General features: G+C 39.4%; 1 protein-coding gene across 50 annotated transcripts in view; it reads left to right on the forward strand.

Annotated features, from left to right (window-relative positions):
• The window catches only part of TTLL5 (tubulin tyrosine ligase like 5), a 129699-nt gene that overhangs the window by 44776 nt on the left and 61225 nt on the right, over window positions 1-23698 (forward strand). For 36 of the 50 annotated variants that reach the window (XR_015288120.1, XR_015288107.1, XR_015288106.1 and 33 more), the window contains 9 exons: window positions 327-457; window positions 1419-1710; window positions 5732-5852; window positions 7481-7627; window positions 9721-9815; window positions 12642-12775; window positions 13359-13472; window positions 13855-14253; window positions 15727-15914. Coding sequence is in view for 27 of the 50 variants with exons in the window: in XM_086893367.1 (XP_086749493.1) it covers window positions 327-457; window positions 1419-1710; window positions 5732-5852; window positions 7481-7627; window positions 9721-9815; window positions 12642-12775; window positions 13359-13472; window positions 13855-14253; window positions 15727-15914 (1621 nt within the window). In the remaining 23 variants the exon portion in view is untranslated. Of the gene's footprint in view, window positions 1-326; window positions 458-1418; window positions 1711-5731; window positions 5916-7480; window positions 7628-9720; window positions 9816-12641; window positions 12776-13358; window positions 13473-13854; window positions 14254-15726; window positions 15915-23698 lie in introns of all 50 variants that reach the window. The other 14 variants (XR_015288116.1, XR_015288105.1, XR_015288113.1 and 11 more) reach the window with 1 other exon arrangement.

Consider the following 23698-nt stretch of genomic DNA (forward strand, 5'->3'; position numbering starts at 1 on the left):
CTTTGTTGTTTTGTACTCTTGCAATTTCCTCTATTATTTGTGCCCTGAGCTGTTGCATGATGGGCAGATGCTGCTCAGTCATGGAGGCATGACACTGGGTGAGTGAGTCTCGGGGCTTCGAGAGATGATGTTCTGTGAAGTATGTACAAGACTTTCTTCTAACATGTACAGGCTTAAAAAAAGCAGAATTAGACTGATGGTAAATATTTTTAACCTGTATCAGGAAGAATGTTCTTCGAAGAAGCTTGATCTGCTAGGTCTCTTGTATCATCAGGGACAGAAAGACAAAGGGAAACTGAGGGATGTCTCTGTACTATGTTTCCCAGAGCAGGTCTCAATGGAAGGCTGGAAGCTGTGGACTCTCATGCTCTCTTTTATGAGAGAAAGCTTATTTCACTGGAGTTACGGAAGCGTCGGCGATACGGCAAGGCTAGAGCAGCACAGACAAGAGCATCAGGTATGCATGGCTACAGTTTTAGATGAGCAGGTAGTCAAAAACAAACAAGCAAAGGACTTTCTTTCTCATTTGCAATGTCTGTGAATGGGGTTGTTCGGTTTCAAATGTTGATAATTTTTTCTTCATTCTAATTCTGAGCTTCTTGCTTGTTTAGTGCCTTGAATTACATTCCCACCTTTCCACACCCTCCTGTATATGATTAAAGGTAATCAATCAGTGCTTAATTGGAAATGAGCTTGTTGTTGCATTTTGGGTAAAGACTTCAATGGTGTGTGTGCCTCTAATTCTTCAGCTTTTCAGAGAAAGATAGAACCTTTCAGATCAGTTCTCCTAGACAGCTGTGTCTCTTAAGCTGTTGGGGAGAGAAATCTTTATCCAAGCTGATGTTGGGAAAACTTAAAAGGGTACAGAGGTGAATGATCCCCACAAGTGATTGTTCCTGCCTTTATCTAAACTTTTTCTAATAGCTGTGTGATACTGACTGCAATAGGAAAGACTGGATGTTATAAGATGATTTTTGCTGCTCTCTTAAGGTAGATGGTCTTTATTGGCACATGTGGAAGTTTAGATTTTGTATTTTTTTTCATTTGACACACAACACACAAAAAATATGCGTAAAAATAGTACACACACTCAAGTATGGGTGTATATATGTCAGTATACATGTAAGAATCAGGATAAAATATAGGAAAATGTCTTTGCCTCTTGGATTTTGGGTGGGCATTCTTTTTTTCATTTGTAAGGTTAAAAGAAGAATCTTGGTCTGTATTCTGTAATATTGGGAAAATGGGCTTCTCAACTGTTTGATGCACAAGCAGAAGGGCAGAATGAATATAGAACAGTCATACTTAAGATGCAGTTCTGTCCTTCCAGCAGAAAAGAGTTTAGGGGTAAACCAAAGGGTATAAATAGTAGAACAGTCCTCTCCACACCAGCATAAGGGATTTCTCCTCTTCTACAGGCACATCAGAACCAACAAAGCTGTCCCTCAAGTCAGACACAGAAGGTGAGGAGGAAGAGGAGATGGATGCAGATGAAGATGAAGAGGTAGATAGAACTATCTGCTGTCTTTCGGACACCCAGGTGAAAAACAAGCCAAAGTTCTCTGACTCAGTGAAAACTACTTGTAAGGAGAAGTTACAAAAAAAACATAGCAAGAAAACTGAAGATGCAGAAGAGCTGCTTCTGCAAAAACCAGATCCTAAATCTCAGTTTAACTTGCTTCAGATTCTTCAAAAGCAAGGAAACTTGAGGTGAGAGTTTTCTGCATATTGCCTCTAATTTTGACTTGAAGCTAATGCGAGTTAAAATATGGAGGATGCATGTTATGAGTGTGAAGAGCTAAGAAGACCCTAGAAAAGTGGCCTGGATTTTTGTCTAACTGTGGGCTGCCTTAACATCTTGTGGGCAGAGAAGGGAGACCATTGCAAAGTCTTGACAGTTTACCTAAATGCCTGACCTATTGGATCAGTGTGAAGCATGACCCTATAGTTTCCATTGCTGTTCTTTAATCTGATGGTGTAAGCTGTTCTTTGTCAGCTCAGGCTTCTAAAATACCTCTTTGCCTTAATGCAGGATGCCTGCTACTGAATTCTAAATCTTTTATTCTCGTTCTTCGTATTTGCCAAGAAGTGGTTATAGACATATGTTAAATTATCCAAGAACAGTTGGATAGGAATCTCTCAGTGCTGTCTCTCCATAAAATTAGTTTTCTCATTTTTGTACTTTTATTTTTGATGCTAGAATTTTTACCTCTGGTAGTAATCTTTGCTCGGGGTCATTGCCTTCTGAGAACAAGATTAGGAGGTAATTTGGGAGCAACAAGTTACTGGAACATTTCATTGCATGTTGTTGGTGTGATGGTGTGGAATAGAGTATGTTCTGGTGCATTCTGTTTCTTGGAAAAAAAGAGATGTGCTGGAGGAGATTCTATAGAAAAACACCAAGCAAGGTCTTAACTAGATGTTTTGAAATATGATCCCTTGAATGTGGGTAGCAAAACTGTCTAATTGCAGATGGACAGAAAGTGCAAAAAGAAAGCATGATCATATATGTCTGTGTAGGACAGCTTTAAATCTTCTAGGTAAAGAAGCAGCATTATGTTTTCTGTGAAAAATGTCCAAAGGTAGAGTAAATGTTTCTTGTTGTTTTCTTAGATTAATTTCTGGGAGAAACTATGGATTCTTCAATAGGTTTGGGGGTTGTTCTGATGTCTAGTTGTGGCAAGGACATTTGCTGTTGTGATGGGGAAGATTCTGAAACCTCTTTTGAGGATAAACATTGCAATGCTGTGCCTATATCTACTTATATATAGAATTGACTCCTGCCAAGAACATAAGCTTTGTCTGATGTTCCTGGCAGAATCTTGCTCAGCACCCTCACAGCACCTCAGCACTGTTGGGATTCCCCACAGAAGGGTATAAGGCTTGTGGTGACCTCATGTTCTGAGACTGTGCTGCCATCTGATCTATCATTGATATAAGCTTTGCTTGTGGGCTCAACAGGCAGAGGAGCTGAAGTAATAAAGTGTTCATCCAAGAGAAACCAGGCCCATTCTAGTCAGTTTTCGTAAGTGGTAGGACTTCTTTCTCCTTTAGTCAACCTGATGAGGAAGCATCTACCTTCCACATATTGGGTGTTACTGGTGAAGAAACGACAGTCAAAGGAAACTTGCTTCCCCAGCTGTGCCATTCCCAAGGAAGTAAAATGAAAAGGAAGTTACTTTTTCCTGCATTTGAGGTCTCAGGTTTCAATATCCTGATTGATAATGATACCAAAGGAGAGGCAGTATTAAACAAAAACCTTCTTTAGTTTTAGTCATAGAAGTATCAGGTGCAGGCCAAGACCTGTATTATTGTGCTGATGTTGATAATGGGGGCTCCTTATCAACAAATTTTGAACAGAGATGTTTGAGTTGTACCTAAACCAAGCCTGACAGCTGTGGAGAGCTGAGTTGAGAGCCTTTTCTAATACATGGTGGCCTGATATAGAGAGTACCAGTTCTCAGCTAGGATTCAGAGAGTTCTCCCAATATTCCACACATGGAGAAAGAAAAGGTAGATGTAGTGACTAGTAGCATACTGAGCCCAGAGATGTTACAAGGCCTGTTGTGTATTCTGGACTTCACTGAAGTTCCTGGAAGACAGAAATTGTAACCAGGTATTTTCATCATGTTTGAGTTGCTGCAGTACAGCTATTAACAGGGGATGTTAGCTTGAGACTCTTGTGTACTTGTCATTGGCTTAGCCCCTCTTTGGCCCTGTGTGACCTTCCAGAAGCATCAAAAGTTGATGATTAAGCTGATATATGGATACTTCCAATGCACTTTAACTTCAGTTCTTACTTAAATTGATGCATTGATTTCTATAAGTGTTGCTACAGTATGGTTTCTGTGTAACACTGTAACATAGTGTTCCTGAAATTTGCAGACCTATAAACCAAAAAGACTTAATTGCTGCAGAGTTTTTAATAGCATATCAGGGACTCAAGTACTTGGAGTCATAAGGACCATGTAAGTACCTGAGAATATTCGTAAGAAGCAGAGAACAGGTAGAAAAAAATATGGTGAAGTTCCTCAGGAATCGGTCTGAGGCTGATACTGATTATCAGTTCAAGAATGACACAAAATGTACAAATGAGCTAATGAAATTAGCTGATGGAAAATATTTGGGTGTTACTACCATGAGAAAAAAGTGGTGGACTAAATATGAGAAAAACTGGATGACCTTGAGGATATAAATAATGTAACTAGGATGAAATTCAGTAGCACAAAGTACAATGGGATACTTATAAGAACTAATAATTTACAGCAGAAGTTCTCTCTGCTGGGTGTTCATCAACTAGAAATTAATTATAAGGAAAAATATCTTGCATGCTGGTTGATCAGAGGAAGTTTGTGAATCCCTAGCTCATGCATGCATGAAAACACCAAATGTGTTCCAGGGTTTATCACTTGACATACTTCTGAGACTTCATGTGGAGTATTGTATCACCCATATGCATGGAAGGCAAGTTGTGAGTGGCACACAGGTGGAGGTGAGCTGCTGGCTCATCATGTCACCCTTGTGGGTGCTTTGTTAGAAGACACTGGCAGATGTGGATAGTTCACACTAATAAAATGAAAACTATGAAAGGATGTAACTGTTAATAAAGACATTTAAAGTGAAGACCCATCAGGGATTATATTTAAGATACAGGACATTGGAGGAAGCAAAAGCAACTATAAACTACTCATAAGTGAAGCTGGGCTGGGTAGGGAGAGGAAGTTCCTATTCATTAGAACATTGAGTTCTGGAATAATATTTCTGGAAAGTAATGGGTTCAAAACTCTAGTTTGTTTAAGACGAAACTTGAAATTCTACAGAACATATTAAGACACTTTCTAATGATTTTCCCTAAGAAAGGGAAATCTGTTGCTGATACTAAAGCCAATATCTGCTATATCCTTATAAAAAGCTTCTAGCAGCCGTGGGGGAAACTATGAGGATGAGCAGAGGCTTGGAGAGCAGAATGTTTGAGGATAGGTTTAGACCAAGAGGACAGTGAACAGAGTTCAGCAGAGCTTTCAGCAGTTTCTCTCACAACAGATGCATATACTAAAGTGGCTACTATTGTGAGGAAATGAGAAGCTATGTGTCCCTCCCAGTCCTCTCCTCAGTTCATGCTAACAGCTTCCCAATGTGTTCAGCCAGCTGCACAGCAGATTTTGCTGATGTTCCTTCATTCCTCAGTGGTGCCTTGCTCAATGAAATTTGGCTTGTATTCCTGAGCCAGCAGGGGAAGAGCTCACTTTCACAGATTTAATTCTTTCATTTCCAATGGGAATTACAGGGCCTTTGTTATAACTCTGGCACCAGTACCAAGCCCTTTGTTTATTTTATGGTCTGTTGTTGTGGTGTTCAAAATGTTTGTGAAAACAGAGGCCCAGTAGAGCCTTGAATTTGTTTTAAAAACAGTTTTGCTGATGTCCATGTGGCTTTTAGAGGAGGGTAACCAAGGCTGTAAAAGGCACGAAGAACATTCTGCTTTTAGAATTTATCTTAGAGAGTGTCTACTATCTTTTTTACCTCCTGGAATACCTACCCCTTCTTGGTGAACTGAATGTCTGCTTAAAAATGCTGATGGGGTGAAAGGGTCCTCCTTTCTTTGAGCTTCAGCATTAGTGCACTTAGAAGGTCCTTGCTGACTGTACTTTGGTCCATAAGCTGTGCCTGACTTCTGTAACACTTCCCATTCCTATTCTGAAGATAGCTGATTGATTCTTTTTGTCCACAGCAAAGTACAAGCTCGTACAGCTTTCTCTGCCTATCTACAGCATGTTCAGCTCCGACTGATGAAGAATGCTGGTGAGCAGGTCCAGAATCCTGCCTGGGTTGCCAAAGAGGATGAGCAAATGGTAAGAAGCTTTGTGTTGGCCAGAGTGAGAAGCCAAGTTGAAATCTACCTTGAGAGTTTTGAGGTCAGTTCCCATCCTTGCGAGTACAGAAGTTCAACTGAGATGATGGTTGTTCATTTTTGTCTAGCTGCCAGTGCTGTATTTTAAACATACAGATGAGGTAGAACTGCTTACTGACCTTAGAGCAATGACAGACAGCTCTTAATGACTGAAATCTTGTTGACATTCAAGCTACTCAGATCACTTGTTGGTTCTCCTTTACTGATTTCTGAGCTTACCTGCTCTTGAATCCTTCTCTAGAAGATTCTGTAAGATTACTTGTTAGGATCTGGTTCCTGCTGCATTAAGCAAAGCATTCATCTACTCAAATACAACAGGTACCCAGCTAAGCTTTTTCTCTTATGTACTGTTGTAATGTATCCAGACATCTGTGTTTATGAATCTTACTTGCATTCTAGATAGAGGAAATTAAAGTAAAAGCCAGTGAGAAGAGAAAGTAAAAATGATGGATTTTTCTAGGCAGTATTTTAAAGTCCTGTGTTTGATATGTATGTATTTTAAAAGCACAGCAAGCCCAGATCCCTTCACAAACCTTTCTAAAAGAGCTTTGGACAGTAGGCTCTTGAGCTTTCTGCATATATTCTCACTGAGTGCATGTTGCAGGGAAACAGCCAATGTAGTTCAGCGATAAAATTCTGTGTCAAGAATAATCATTCAACTCAGTGGAAAATGTTACCTCTGCTCTTTCCAAGTGGAAATTAAAACGGGCTTTTTGAGAGTCACTTTGTCTGCTGTACTGTGAAGAATAATGTTTAAAATAACAGATCAAACCAGCCTGGAGTAATGGCAGTGGGAGGCAAGCTGTGAAATCCAATAGTTTGGCTGTGAAGCTGCTCATTTATGCATTAGCAGAGCTCCTAAGCAAAAGCTAATCCAGAGGTGGGACAGAAAGGGTTCAAAACACCCACAGGATGCATCTTGCCTTAGGATCTGCCTTGCCATATGTTTTTCCCCACCAGAGGTCAAACGGACATGGTGAGGGACTGGAAATTACATGGCTGTAGATGTAGACATCTATTGCTGTGGAGAGGATGTAGCAATAGTGTGTGTGTATATATATATGTATGTATGTATATATATATGAAAAATCATGAAATGGGGCTACCCACTGTAATGAAGATATCTGGCCAAGATCCCCTTTCCTGTGGTACTGCTGAGAGAGTTTTATGTCAGTGTACTTTTTCACAGGCCTTGTTTAACATGTTGCAGGTGGGTTTTTGGAAGAATTCTTTTAAGATATTGGACATCACAGGTTATTGTGTGTTACTGCGTTTTGCTGATTGGCTGTTTTTTTCCTTTATCTGCCGTGCTTTTGAGACAAACACTTCTTAAGTGTTCCAAATTCTGACCCACCTCAGGCAAGATACACCATTGGTTTTCTCCCCCACATTGGATTTATAGGGCTGTATTAAAATAACATATTGCAGAATGCTTTAGCCTTCCAGTTTCAGCTCATTTTCTCAGGACAATGTGTTTAGTTCCTGCCAGTACTTAGATGCTGTAGTATCTCTGTTCTCCCCACATGTTGGAGATAGCATGTTGTTAACTCCATCTCTGTTGCTTGCCAGGAGCTCATCATCCGCTTTCTGAGGCGAGCTGCCAGCAACCTTCGTCACTCCTTGAGGCTGCTGCTCCCCAGCCGCAGCATAGGACTAGTTGATCGTCGTCGCATCCTGGCTCGCCAGCTGGGCGAGTTCATCATTTATTATAACAAGGTGACTTATTATTTTTTAATTATTTTTTTTTTTAACTTTTCTTCTTACAAACTGTCTTGTGCAGGCTGTTTCAAAGGCACTCTTCTGTTATTTACATGATCTGCTTGCAGCTGTACATCCAATAATGGTATGTTGTTGAAATTGTCAGATAGACAAGAGTATTATTACATAATACGTGCTGGCCAGTAATTATGTGCATAAAAAGAAGTGCTGAAATGAAGTGGAATTTAACTGGTAGTGTGCTTTTTCTTTGCCTTGTCTTTGATTCTAGTGCTTTGTAATGCCTCTTCCCACTTCTTATTTTTATGGGGCTTCTTTAAAGATATTTTGTTTTATTCAGAAGAGCATGAAATATATATTTTATTATTTATTTGGTATACTGAGGGACTGCTACATATCTGTAGTAAGATACTCTGCATGCTCAGTGTTAAGGAGATGCAGGTCCTAATTTAAATAACTTTCACATGTTTGAATGTAGGAGGTGTTGTTCTTAGCATAGTGGTTTCAACCTAAGCTTCCCCTTTCCTTTGCCCCCTAGCATTTCTTCAGTGTTGGAACAGGGGTAATTGAAATTCAGCTTTCAGAGGCTGCTGTGCAGAGGCCTCCAAGCTTCTGCTCATTAAGAGAGGGTGTTCACTTACATTACCTTGTCAAAACTGACATCTGGTAACTTGATCTGTCTAATCAAGGTTGGTATTGAACCAAATCTGTTCCAGGGAGTGCCTTGTATTCCTAATGCTCACTGAAGTACTCTGTTAGGAGGAACCACAAAACACTTGGGTGGCTCTGTGGTGAGTGAAAAATGCAGCTGCTTTGGATATAATTTCCACTCAAATTGTATTCAAACATTAGGATTTTCTGCTAACTCTTAAATAAATTCACAAAATAAAGCTGTGCAACTGGTAATAAATCAGTGCATAAACATATTTTCTCAGTTAAAACAAGTGAGAACGTATCACTTGAGGTTTCAGGGCATACATGTTTAAGCCCTGGAGAGACTTGTTAGTCTGTGAGATTTTTTGATTTCTGATTCCAACATATAGACTTCTTTAATTGACTTGTAACTTCAGATTTAATAGGGACTCATATTTGCCATTACATATCATCTGTAATGTCACAGAAGAAAAGAATACAGCTCCAGCAAATTAAACAGATCACATATTATCCAGACACGTACTTAAGTAGGAAAGGGTAAAGATGTCTCAGACCAGCTTTTTCTTCCCTTTCTTGAATTATGTTGCAAAAGATGTGTCTGACCCTTTTTTCCTGAGAATGCTCAGGGTAACAGCAGGAAGAAATGAAGTGGAAGTCAAGATAAAGCTTTTAAGCTGGTACTGATGTTTCAATGAACAAAAAGGTTTGTATCAATCTAGCCTCTAGTGCCAGCAAATTCTACTGTTGTAAAATAGACCATTTGTTTCTGAAAACTTGCTCCCATTTTCACCCATAAAGGCTTACCATTTATTCCAGTATATTTCAGTGTATAAACATGTTTGCCATAGGCTGTACTATTTTACTTAGTTTTTGCTAAAGCAGTGTGATTTTGGTATGCGTATAAGCCCTCAGTAATTTGCTTCCTGACAAAAGAAATTAACTCAAGAGAGCTACTAGTTTATAGTAGAAAATCTGTTAATTTTCTGCAGACATCCTTCAGTTTGTTTAAGATGAATTTTTTACTTTCACCCTTCTTTCTTCTATCTATCTACTTCTGGGACAAATGCACAAAAAAAACCTGTTTGGAGGAACTCTGAGGCAGAAACAGCAAAGTGGAGAGGGCACCTAATATCTGTTAAGAATGATTTAATTTTTTTTTCCCTTCCATACTTCCTTATGTTCTAGCAGAGTGTAGCTGAAGGAACAGCACACATTTTTGAAGACTTGACCTTTTCTCACCAAATCAGTTATGTCAGATGGAGGAATGGACTTTAGTGTATGCTTAGGATGTTGTCTCTGGGGCTCTCCATATTTACTCAGGTTGTTGCACATGACGATGTTCTTTTTGTCTTAGATCCTGTGGAACTGGTTTTTGTATTCTGGGTGCTGTAGCTATGCCATGGAACTTAGAGACACTTACTGATACTGCTTATTAACAGGAAACAAAGCAGATGGCTCAGAAACAACCAAAAAAGGAAGAGGAGGAGGAGGGAGTGAATCCTGAAGATTTTCAGAACTTCATTGCCAGAGCAAGGTAGGAATAGATTTTATTCCCTTTGATGAAAGAACTCCCAGCCTTGAAGCATTGTTCTAAAGATGATTTGATTGATCTAAAGCCTCTAGATACTTTTATTGACTGTAGGACCTGTTCCTGGTGAGGGACAGAGAGCTTGTCTCTCTTCCATCAACCAAACACTTGTAACATCAGCATATGGTGCATAGAGAAGAACATACAATAGATGTTCTGACCATTAAGTAATTTCCCAGAGGACAGCAGTGTTTGCCCTGGCCTGTATAAATTTCAAACTGCTGCTAGTGAGTTAATGGTCTCTTTTGCTGTGGTGCTGGACCAAATGAGGCAGTACTTCGGAAGGAGAATGAAACTAGAACTGCTGCTCAGATGGTCTGGAGCTGCTGTGGTTGAACAGTTGTTACAGCTCTGACTCAAGTTTCTGCTCTCAGAAAGAAATCTCATGCTTGCTGCCTCTCTTCAGGAATTTTCCAGATCTGGATTTTCTGAGATGAGCAAGGAAGGGAGTTAGGCCTCTTATTTGGCCTGCTAAGGCAGTTCAGTGCAAACAGTTACTTTCACAATGGAAAAGCAGCATTTTTCTATCACTGCACTTTTTCTGCTTTAAACATAAAAGAGTCTGGTAAGAGACATATTTTGAAAATAGTTAAGTATTCCTTAGGGCCTATAGCATTGTATGAAAAACAATGGTATAACTATCTGACTATGCAGAGGTCTGAATAATTCAGTGAACCACAGTTATGTTTTCAAAGTCTCTGATTGCTGAGCACAAAAAGCAATTCCTCTTGCCTCCGTTATTTGATCAATATATGGACAAGAAGCCCTGTCAATATCTGGACAGAGTTTTCCTGCCTTTTTAATGCCCCTCTTCTTTTTTCTGTGAAGGTTGATGGTCACTTCTTCTTTTGCATGACTGTTTATAGAAGTGCTTTTTCTTTATCTGTTTGGATAGCACTAATGGTGAGCGATTAGAAGTGGGGGGTAGCTTGGGCATCCTAAGTAAGGTCAGGTGGTTTTTCAGTCTGTCTTGATACATTGTTATGAAAACAAGTATTTTACCTTTTGCTAATATAATTGATGGAGTCATTACTGCAACAGAGTCACAGGATTGCAGAAAAATCTTCAGATAAAGATGCTTTAACTACCATACACCATAGGAGCTACTGCTCTGCCTAGAAATGCACATTATGTGGGCCCATGGCATGCTTTTGGTTCTCTGACTGTTCTGGCTGCTGAAATGTCTCTTGTGTCCTGGGCAGGTCATTTTGCTTTTTGCCAGAAATGTTAAGAGGCAGCTGCATGGAACGGAACTGCAGATTCTTCTGTTTCCACGTTACTGGCCACCGTGCCATCATGGCCTGATGCACAGTCTAGGCTGGGGCTGGAGATGTTTGCTGGTTTGTCTGACTAAGTGATACAGAATAGTTTGCCAGTGATCAGACAATTTCTAGTGATGATCTTTCAGCTTCTTATGAAGTATGAGGTGTGTTTGAAAACTCTGATATCTGACACTACTTGGCACTGTGTTTCAAGCTTAAATCAGTGAGCAAGTCATTTGGAGCCAAGCAAAGCAGATAGATTTCTACTCTGAGAGTTCATTTTTCAGTACAGTGAATGCAACAGTGGAGAAAATGGGTAATAAATGTTGCTTCTTCTTTGTCTCATTGATTCTCTAACTTTGATATCACGTGGATGTCATTGTGTTTAGTTGTACATATGCTGTGACCATTGATTCTAAACGTCCTCAGTGCATTGTAAATGCACATACATACTGGTAAATTAATTTAAAAGATTAAAGCACCTTCCCATCAACAACTTCTCATTCTTACATTTCCTCTTCACTTTTATTCTGGAAGAGAAAGTGAAGTTTGGATTTTCTGGGTATGCTGCAAATTTCAGTGTATCAGCTTTAGACATGGCCTTTTTCCAAAGCTTAGGCTAGCTAATACTAGTTACAATTGTGATATAATATATAATGTTCAGAGGATATTTTGAAAGATTCTACCTGCTGCTCTGCTAATTTATATTCCTGTGTTACATTTTCTTGTAGTGTTGCTGGCATTATACTACTTGCTTTGGTGTTTGCCATGCCAGACAGCCACTCATTAATGCTGAGGCAACACTATAAAGCAAAAGGAAAGCATGTTAGATACCAAACAACTGGAGCTACAGCTTGCACAAGCTCTAATAAGAATGGCCAACTAATTGATATTGGTTTGGGACTGGTAGATGTTTAGGATATTGGGGCTGTCCCACTTTGTTCTTGTAAAGAAAATGAGAAACATATGCAAGTTCTGTGAGTTTCACAAAAATATTGACTATTCTGGTTGTCTTGAAGTTCTGGCTAATTAACACCTTTTGCCTTCTTTCCTCTTCTCCCCCTACGGCTGAATACAAACTACTGATGGTGAATATAAAATAGAGACTGAACTGAGTACACTTGTGAGAAAGTAGCTGCTCATTCTAAAGAGCACCTGCAGAAGTTTCACAAATTCAGCTGTGAATGGAATCTCTCATGTTGAGCTAATCTCCCCAGATGTGTTTGGAGTATTCCCTAGTTCTTTATTTGTCCTGGGAAGGCTCCTGAATGCCTTGAATATTCTACTGCATAAGAAGATGGTGTTTTAGTGGGAATCTGAGGTTCAACCAGGGCATGTTGCCTTCCTTCTGCTCTTTGCTCTTACCCTGTAGAACTGAGCAAATCATTAGTTTGTCTAGTGTTACTTTTTTTTTCTCCACTCTTTAGTTTCCTTACTGTTTATTGTCTTTGTTACATGAATGCAGAAAAGCTTAATGTCCTCATCTACATCTGTTCTCTCCTTATTGCAGTGAAAGTGACCTGGAGGAAGTACTGACATTTTACACACACAAAAACAAATCAGCAAGTGTCTTCCTGGGAACAAAAAACACAGGCACAAAACACAGGAACACCAACCACCAGTCAGAGAAGCAGCCCCATGGTGGTAAGTTTTGCAGACAGTTCTGAGATGATGTTGCCCAGACAAATCTAGTTTAACTTAAGTCTATGAAAAGAGAACAATCTCTCCACAATGTTACTCAGGTTTTTTGAGGTTGCATGTCTTTTTTTTAACTCATTCTTATGTGAAGACTAGAGTAACTTCACTCCTGCCTTCTTTGCCTGAAGTGAAATGGGTTGAACTTAGACTGGTATTTATAAAGAACTGGAGATGGTAGCTCATGATTGAAATGAGAATGTGCAACTGAAGGCAGTAAGAATTGAAGTCATCAGAGAATCATGAAATAAAAGCGAGGGATGAATGAAATCAAGCTGCCTGCAGTGAGTGTATCCATTGGAGGGCAGAGACTGTATATTTGAGCCTAATTAGGTATTCCATGGAAGGGTGTGCTAGCCATATGTATAAAGTAGTTCATGCTCCTGTACATGACAGCATAATTGTCACCAGTGAATCTATGTGGTCTACAGGAAGTATTAGCAATAAGGTCATTTATAACACGGGTGAATTCTGCAGGTTTGTTCTGGTGATTTCCAATGCTCTACTTCCTAACTCCTTGGTTTTGTTACAGAGCAACCTGAGATGGTGAAGAAAATGAAAGATGATCAACCCAAAAGTTCAGTTGCAGATTTGTCTGCAGAAGGAGCACTAAAAGGCTGTAAACCCAAAGAAGCTAAATCAAGCTGTAAGTGAACTGACTTAAACAATCATAAAAAAAGAAATACTGACTGCATATACTGTTTTTATACTGTTTTAAACAAAGGTTGGAACCTTTGGGCTCAAACTGAGAGATCAAAATGCCCAATTTTTACTTTTAAACACAAGAGAAGATACTGTAGGGTAGGCAGTGGGAAAGAGTTAGCTGCCCCTCCCTGGGGGGGATGATCTAGATATGGCAGGCTTTGAAAAAAGATATTTATTATGTAGAGCCTCTTCTTGTCTCTGCTGGTAGATGAGGTCATTTTGGCTTCAGTGTGTCTGAATACAGGCATTTCGTATGTTGATATTATCAAAGGACCTAAAAAGCAGATTTTTCCTCATACATTATGTTCATTATCTTTGTATAGTTCCAGAAGGACTTGCCTCCTCAAATGTTGAAGTGAAATTACCTCAGTGCAGCCCTCCTGGTTCTTCTTCCTCTGTTCCTGCTGCCACGTTCCAGAGAAGTACCAGTTCTTGGATGCAATCTCAGCCTGCAGCCTCTGAAAATTTAAATGTGGCTGGTCACCCCTCATTGCTGGCTCCTCCAGCTGGTCCCAGACTGATTCAGTCCTCACCCCCACTACCCTCCTTGCAGAGCACAGCTCCTGACAGCTCTTCTGTCCTCACAAACCCAGTGTCCACTGAGACTTGTAGCCTTGCAGGGTTACATCGTCGTTTTGGTAGCTTTGGCCCATTCTCATCCTTTCAGAGAGCTGTTCAGATCTACAGTCAAAGATTGTCCCAACCATCCTCTACAAAAGTAGGTAAGTGTACTGGGGTTCATAACAACCTGGTAGTTCAGTACAGAGATTGTGTAATTTTTGTTGTGGAGTAGGTAGAAATTTTACATTTCCCGAATTGAGTCTTGTTGGTTGGTGCTAAATTTGTCACAGAAAGCAGGAGTGCAGGATGCAGCCCTTGTTAGGCAGACATCCTGTTACTGACCAAATGAACAGGCAATCATAGAATCGTTTGGGTTGAAAAAGGCCTTTCAAGTCACCAAGTCCAACAATTAACACTACCAAGTCCAGCATATTAACCAGGTCCCTAAAAGCTGCATTTACATATCTTTCAAATATCTTCATGGATGGTGACTCAGCTGCTTCCTAGCAGCCTGTTCCAGTGCTTGACAACCCTTTTGGCGGAGAAATTTTCCCTAATATTCAATCTAAACCTTCCCTGGTGCAACTCGAGGCCATTTCCTCTTGTCCTGTTGTTTGCTATTTGGGAGAGGAGGCTGACCCTGCCTCGCAAAAACCTCTTTTTGGGTAGTTATAGTGACAAGGTCTCCCCTCAGCCTTGTGCTTGGAGGTCAGCCTTTGAACTTGTTCATAAAGAGCTGTGAAATTAAGTATTGTATATTTTTTTTATTATGTTACTGATCTCATCTTTCTTTAGTGGATTTAATGTAGTTTTCATTAGCAGAAGTCCTGTCTCAGCCTGTGTGCTGTTCTTAGTTCTCTGGTTGCCTATCAAGCATAGAAGTCTTGTAATGAAACCTCATACATACTGGATACTTAAAGGTGTGTCAAGACCTCCAGAAAAGAAGAATCTGAATGAATCATTACAATATCTCATTCTCTAGGGTGCTTCATCACTGCCATATCCAAGGGTATCCCAAAAACAAGATTTAGAGACCTTTCATCTGTCATGCTGTGGTAGAACACAGTTAAGCAATGAAGCTTTAGAGTGTAAAGAACTTGAATGGTAGGAGAAACTGTAGGAATTTGCATGCAGACTGTAATCAATTTGGAAACTTTTGGGAACCACACACAGGCTAACAGCTGTGATCCTGATAATACTAATTTTTTTGTATTTTGATGGTATTTATTTGTTCTAGGTGTGTGTCAGGGTCAGCACATGTTTACTAGAGTTGCTGTATATATATTGACAACCCTTCTAGCCTTAAAATACATCTTATTTCTCAACTGAGTAGCTTAATGTGGTGGTTTGGCACCCTCCACACTTACTTAGAGATCCCTTTGTTGTAAAGGAAAAACTTTACAGATTGAACTTGGATAACAGCTTCCAGTGTCTGTGGAATTGGGTGCCATTAGATATATTGTAATTAAGAGAATACAGGTTTGGAATTGCTCATTGTGCATATGGACAGTACTCATGCAGAATAGATGTATTCTGCATTCTTCTTGGTATCTTACCTGCTTTTGTGTGTGTGATCAGCAGGCTGAGAGTCTGACATGCTGCTCATTAAGCACATTGAAATGTTTGTTTGGTAGGTCTCCATCGCAGTTCAAGTGGGCAGTGTGTGGGCTCTGCCAGGATGCACAAAGATGCAGAGCATACTTCTTCCCAGGGCAAGAGTCATGGCCCCAGTGTGGCAGCAGCAGAAGTGCAGCAGCTGGAAGAAAAGCAAGCAGCCTGCCAGTATTCCCCACCAAGCCATGTCAGTGTCCTTACACAGCAGGTATGTAAGCACTGAAGTAGAGTCCCTGTGCAAGGGAGAAGTTTGTTACAGGTTTCTGTGTGAGCACTGGGCTGGACTGAGATAGCTGCAAGCAGTAAATCTCACGAAAATTCATCTCCGTCCTGTTGTTTTCAAGTGTTTACAACCACCAAAATTTTGATTTTCTGTGAGATGACAAGAATATCTTGAAGTCATTTTATAGGAGAAAAGGCAGAGGATTAGAAAATATGTTATAAAAAATGGAATCCATGCTTTGTCTTACTAGACAATACACCCAAGTCTTAGATTTGTGCTTCCATTCAATTTGCTTCCTCATTCCTCCAGTGTGTCATCACAGTGCTGGCAATGAAAATCTTCAGAATGGGTTCTGATGTAAATTCTATATTCCAATAACACTCTAAAGACATAATGAAGTATTTACTAGCATGGGGAATGATAATCCTTCTGTCAAACATGATACACGTGAAATGTACATTGAGTTCTGGTAGAATTCCATTTAGTTTCATGTTTCTTGTTAAATTATGTCCTAAATGGCTACACACGAAGAATTTTTTTGATTTATAATATGCTATAGTTGAGCTCATCAAAGCTGTTCAAGTTGAACATTTTTCAGTTAATTAAGCTGCCAACTGCAGATTTTCTAACATAGGCACTTTGCCTTGAATAGTAATTTTTTTCTCTTTACTTGCTGGAGACAAACAATTTGAATGTCTTAGTTTGATTCTTGTATTTTGGAATGACTGTTTTAACAGTTTTTCATTTGTTTTAAGTTTTCTGAGGCATGTTTAATAGTTGCAACAGCTGCTGGTATTTTCTTCTCTTTGCTTCTTTCAATTTTATTTTTATATGTTTGGATTTTGAATATCTGGTTGTGCTATTGGCAGTATATTTATTTCAAAATGCAGGGTACATTTATAACTTTAGGAAGCTGAATAGATTTTTCTTTGTAGATAGGCCTTCAATTTTTAAAGGATATGTCAAAAAATGAAGTCCCTTTTTGTTGATGGACTTGGGAGAGAATGTGAGTGCTGGCTATATTAATGATGCTGAGGCCTGGTCTTGCACAAGGCCAGATGCTATTTAGACAATTTGTTCTTGTTTGCTTGTCTAGTAATACTCAGAGCTGTCAGTTTGGTTCTCAGTTGGTTTTAAGTGAAATGTGTCAGTAAAACTGTTCAAAAAACTTTGGTAGTGAAACATTTTCATTCAGGAAGTGCTGATTCATTGAAAGCTAAATATATGGTGGAAACTGCCTCCTTGGATAAAAGGGTTAAAACAAATACTTGGGGAGAAAATTGAAACGCAGTTATTTCATTTCAATCTTTCCAGAAAAGAACTTTGAAAAATAAGTTCATAGACTTTTTCCCTAAAATCATTCCTTACCCATTCTGCTTCAACTGCTGTGGTTTGCTAGGTCTGTCTGGAGAACTCAATGTGTCTTTTTGGAGCCATTTGTGTAGCTATTAAATGCTTCTTAAACTCCTGTATTCCTACCATGGCTGGTTACTCCTAGATAAATTTGGAAGTATAGAAAGGGGAATTAAGAGAGGAATTCAGAAAGATCTGCATGGGAAGGGCAGTGCAGTTTCCTGAGCACAGCTGTGTTGGGTGGCAAAGGAGCATACTGTGGTGGCAGCTGAAATCTGTTCAGCCAGCAGTCCGTCAGTTGGGGTAGGTATACTCAAGAGTAAAGTGGCTGTGAAGGGTGGCCTAGCAATGTATTCGCTGTAGTAAATGTGTCTGCATTGCTTTTGCTTCTGGGTTTTTCCAAGATACTTTCCCACAGAAGAGGTGGGAATTGCAAAGCAGGAAAATGATGGTGCTAGTTCTCTTTGCAACAAGCAAGCAAAAGGCAGCTTGGCTCCTAGCAGACACTGCTGGTTTTCTGACTGCTATATTTTGTATTCAGCTATGCAGTGTTTTCACAGGCTTTGTTTCAGTAGTGAAATACAGAAGCATGTGTTGGGTTATATCTTTGTCATCTTCTGTCATCATGAAAAAGATCCATGTAGCAAGGAATTCACCAGTCAATGAGAAGTTTAGAGCTGGAGTTCTATCTGACAGTGAGTTTCTTTCCTGAGCCTGTGTCCATTCAGTTTGAGACATCTACTCTCCACTGTGATTTTTCTGGCCATGTTTTTTAAATAATGCCTTTGGAGAGATGAAATCTGAATTTCATCTCAATTTAGTATGAGAATTTGGGTTTAGTTGAGAACAGTTTTTAAGGCAATCTCTTTCTTCAGTACTGAATTTATGGCACATAACAATTTCTAGGCTGAGACCATTATTTTAAGCACACTTGAAACAGCGATGTTTTGAAAGGTTCAGATATATCTGCAAAGCCCAATGTATCATAACTAAAGCATGCAATTACTGCTTATGTTTTTAGTTTTTTTTTTCACATGGACACATTCTATTCTTTTGTCAGTCATTAAAGAGTCACTCTGATTATTTTTTTGATCCAGCCTGGATTTTAAAGCCTGTCTTGGAAGAAGGACCCAGGGGTTTTGTGAGAAGACAGGGCTGCCATGACAAGGGCAATAAGAGGTATCAGCATACAATAAAACATAATAGTAGTGCAGCAAGGCTTGGGCTTATTGCTGAGGGATCTGGAACCAGGATATCTGACTTTGAACTGCCAGACATGGATGTGGATTTGAAACAGGGGCATTGAATAAGTAGAAGTGCAGGAATTGCAGAGTAGGCTGGCAGTTTGGAAAATTATTTGCAGAAGAATAGGTACTGTTGAAGCTACTTGGGAGTGCTGCATGGTTTTAGATTTAGACAGACCAGGATTTAGCCTGAATCAGGAGAGGGAAGGCAGAGGCAGATGAGACAGAGAAATATGTGGGAGAGGATTTAGTAAACACCTGGAGAGAACTGGGAAGATGACTGGTATGAGATGAAAGGGGGAAAGGCTTGAGATGGGAGTGTTTGAGGGTTTTGGGTTATGAAACTCTGATGGCTTTAGGACAGGAGAATTAAGGGGTTGAAAACTCAGAGGAGAGTAGAGAAAGGGCTCATATCAGGGTCACTTAATTAAATAGGGCACTACTTTCCTATACGTTTCCAGACTGGAAACTCTGAATTGTTAGTTTCCCCCTTTTCACTTCTGTGTTTAAACCACTTGAAATGTGATAGTATTTTTTAAAAAGCATTCTTAAATAAATTGGCATGAAGATTAGAACATTACTTACCTAATAATAAAAATAGTACAATTGTTTAAAGCCATTCCAGAAACTTGGAGTTAGTCTACCTCGTTGGAAAGTACCTGGCTGGTATGAAAAGGACTTGATATATGGATTTAATTATGTTTCATGATAAGATTAGGACCATTGATTTGGAGTGGTATATGAAAGAGTGACTTTTGAAAATACTGGTGTTGCTGTGGACTGTATTTTTGTGGGGGTTTTTGGTTTGTGTGTTTTTTTTGTTTTTTTTCCCCAAGGGCAAGAACTTCTATGTGAGAGTTGAATGTCTTCATGCATTGGTTCCCTGTGTTGTGCCAAACTGTGTCTTGGAGGCTGAGGTACTCTGAATACATACCTCCTTCCAAAAGCAGCTGGGAAGCTTATTTTCCATTCCCATTTTTGTGAGAATTGCTTCTGGTATCCATGTAGTAGTGTGAGTCTCTGGGGTTCCCAGGAATGTAGCCTCAGCAGCTGGGCTTGGAGTGGCGTTGTCATTCTGGCTGGGAGTCCACCTCTGTCCCTCTCCAATCCCTGTTGGTCTTCACTGTTTTCTACCCATGCCCAAAGTACCTGTTTTGAATTTCCTCTTTTACACCCTTGTTTTCTAGCCTCTCTATTGAATTAGTTTATTATTGAGTTATTTTATTGATATAATTTTATTGATATTATTGATGCTTCTTTATTATTTACTACTAAAATACTAATGTGCAAAGGGAAAATTTTAAGTATCTGATGAACTTTGAAAAACATGTTTAAGATCTGTTCTCTTAAGAAAACAAGATTTTTGTGTTTACATCAACTTTGTGTCTTGTCAGTCTTCTCCATTCGCTTCTGAAATATCAGATAGGAACTCCACACTGATACTCACAGAATATACAATTCTTAGCATATGAGAGATGGAGATGTAGGAAGGTAAAGCCTTACTGATGAGCAGTTTTGTTCTACTCAGTTTTCAGTCTTTGCAGATTGTCACACAACATGTGTAGGAACATTTTGCTTTTCATTAAGTTGTGTTTTTCTACTATTTCTATTTTTCTTCTAATAATAGAGCTCATTTTGGGATTATGACAACAGTGGGAGTTAGGTACCTCTATCCATACTATTTCAGACACTGCCTTATTTTTTTGCAGTATGTGCAATCTAACTATAGTACTCCACAGCATCCAAAAATAGAAAGGTGTGCCTCTCTAACTACCCAATGTGTCTGGGAGCAAGCAACAGAGATCTCTATGGTAAATGTGCCTTTGAGGGTCCAGCATTAATCTGAGTGGACTAATAAGGATCTCAAATGGCCATAAGAAAATGAGTAGTCTATTATGCCCTATCTATTAGAGTTCTTTGAACTCAGAAAAATAGCCCTGAGTGTAGCTTGTTCATATTCAGACTTCCAAAAAAGTTTTTGACAAATTTCAGCAAGTGCTGTTAAGATGGACAGGTGTCTGTAGGATGATAAAGAAAGTTTTATTACAGATCAAAAAAAAGACAAAAAGCAAACAAAAAAGTAACTAGTCGATTTACTAGATAGCAAGTGGGTAACTGAAGATGCATAATACAGAATGTACATGAGCCAGTTTAAAATTAAAGGTTTGAAAGGAGGAGGTTCATAAGGACATTAATAAGGCATTTTATTACTTAAAGAATGAATAAAAAAGCAAGTTATTGCAAGGTAATATAGGGTGTGAATTTACAGTAGATTAACTACTGTGTAGTGCTCATCCATGTTTGTGCAGCTCATGTTTACTATATGAGGTAATTTCTTGTTATTTTCAATATAATGTGGGCTGCAAGAGTCCCATGTTCAGTTACAATGAAGTGAGGTGTGTGCTGTAAACTTAAACTTGAGCTTACCTCCTGGTAATTTGTCACTATGCTTGCATTCTTTTTTTTGATTTTTAGGAATAAAACTAGTAGAAATTTAAGAGCTGTGTTAATTGGGCTAGACACTGGCAGATGAAGTTCAGTGTTTACAAATACTTGACTATATGATAAGCAATAATTTTAGCCTCTTGAATGGTTAATCTAAAGTTTGTTTCATTAGGGAAGGAAAAAAAAATTAATTGAAAGCTCAGTGGAGATAGCTGTTTCAAGTTAAGCAGTAAAGTCAGCAAAGAAAAATGATTAGTGTGTTTAAGGAACAGGATAGGATATATATATATAGGATATATATGTTTTAGTGTAAGCATCAATTATGTAAAGTGTGAAGGAATTACATAGAGCAGTGAAAGACAAGGTGAATGAAGTTTATTTTATTCATGTTTCTCATAATAAGAAGAGGATACTCAGTTTAGCAGGAAGATATTGGAGTAAAAAATTACAATAAAAGTGGACAGTTATTGTCACAGAATTTATTTACCTTCTGAAACTCTCTGAAATGGGATACCATTAAGGCTGAAAAATTAGTAGGCCATAGTTTCCTCAGACAGAATAATGAACATTTTGCAAATGATAGATCCTTAGGTTTTATCATACAGAAATAAAAAAATCATTTGCCTTATCAATAAGAAGTTTGTTATATGCATGGTAATGAAAATTTCTTCCATCTTCTGAATTATGTCAGACAGGGTAGTGAGTTTGCTGAGCCATTGATCTGAACTGACCTTTTGTACTGAAGAACATGTGCTATGCTACTGCTTCCATACTTAGGAGATTTTCTTTGTTACATTGCTTTACTGTAGTCAGTCTTTTCATTATGATAAGTGGGTTACCAAGACACTTGTGAGGAACTCAGTAGCTGAAATTGATGGTTTCCCTAGTTACATCAATCAGATGCTTGCTAATAATTTTACAAAGTGATGATGTCTTTGTCAATGTGTGTAGTGTAGTGGTTAATGGTGCATGTTGACAATACAATTTTTCAGTTTTCCAAAATTTTCTTGTTTAGCTTGCCCGTTGCCATACATGAGCCTAAGACAGCAGCAGTACTGTTGGGGAAACAAGGCAGGTGTGTTGGTGTTGAGTTGGGGAACGAGGCCTGAAGATGCAGTTCAGCAAGCCCATTTTCATTGGAGAGGAACTTAATTGCCTTTCTTGCCTTGATTTGTGATGTAGAGATCTTACTGACTACTTTGTGTCTTCTGAACAGCTGAACTAAGAGGTTTTTTTCACCTGTACCTACTTAAGCCATTGGCCTTCCCTGGTGGACAGATGAATAAAGATTTACCCAGAGTACTTTGCCTTTTGTTGTATTCTATACCAGGCTTTAATCCAAAGTCTTTATTTTACGTGTGTTTAGCATAAAATATTTCTGTGTTTGCATTTCAAGACTTTCTGCAAGGAGGACATGAAAATACACAGCATGTGTGTGCATCCAGAGCCAGGTGGCTGGATCCTGGATATGAGTGCATATAACCATATGAGTGTTTTTCTTTGTGAATAACATGCTGCTTCTTTCTGAAGCACGCTGTAAGGTAAAAATTACTCTGCAAGGCTGTATCTGTGTGAGGTCCCTATCACTGCCTGCTGAGGGGGGGCCACAGCTGATATCTAGCAGGCTGTAGTACTTGGTAGTTATTAATGCTAGGGAGCTGAAGAATGTGTTGAGTTGGCCAGCTTGACCAAGAGGAGGAGGAAGACGAAGGAGGGGAAACCTGGTGGGAGCTCTGACTCTGTGTGTGTGTGGGAGAGTGAAAGATTTCAGGTCCCAGCTATCATCAGGAATAGCTCCAGTTCTTGAAGCCGGGGAGTTTAATCACAGGGATAACATCAGACCACCCAGGCAAGGGCTATACAGAGCTGCCTCCTTCTGTGCTATGCAGCCAGTCAGTGCCCAAGATCCAACAGCCAGGATTCCTGCAAACATACTGACAGATCCAGTGGAGGATGGTGCACTTGTCTTATTCTACATTTTTCATTTAGACAGAAGGTGGAAATGAGCAAGAAGCAGATGAATTTACTAAACCTTAGGACCAGGGAGAGGGAGTGAGGAAGAATTAAATGGAGCATTTTATGGTGTCCCAGAGGGACCCTGTATATGTTATGGGAATCCCCAAATAGTGAGCTCCATCTTAACATCAGCTGCAGTGATATTGGAAGCCCCACCACTCCTCATTTAGCTGTCTCAGTTACACAGTGTGGTACCCTCGTCTGCCTTGTCCTTGACAGAGCAAACTGTCAGTCTGCCCAAATGCACTGTGCAGGTCCCAATGGGCATCAGCTCTTTCCTGTCTAGATCTAACAGCACAACAAGAGCATTAAATTAGGGTGCAGCAAATACTTACAGAAATTTGGTGAGGCTGTTTTCTCCACTGAGGAGTTTTGGGGGATTTTCGGTGATGATCCCTTGGTTTAACTCAACCCACTTTATCTGAGTCTTAGTTTTAGTTTCTTTATGTGACCATTTCTTTGGTTTTTACACTTCCACTGGTGGAGAGAAAGGGAAGTATAAAGAAGAAAGGCATCTTACTGTAATTAGCAAGAGGAGCAAGAAGCAGGCAATCACCTCTGAGGGGCATTTTTCTTTCCTCTTTCACACACCTCTGCAGTGCTGCAGGGCCCCATCTCCTCACTCCAGCTGTCCTCACACAGGAGCTGGAATACTTTTATTACTACTGATTTGTAGCAGCAGCAATAGTGTAACTGGCTGGTCTCAGCAGA

Source organism: Cyanistes caeruleus, chromosome 6 (genome assembly GCF_971803275.1).
Source record: "Cyanistes caeruleus chromosome 6, bCyaCae1.hap1.1, whole genome shotgun sequence".
Lineage (NCBI taxonomy): Eukaryota > Metazoa > Chordata > Aves > Passeriformes > Paridae > Cyanistes > Cyanistes caeruleus.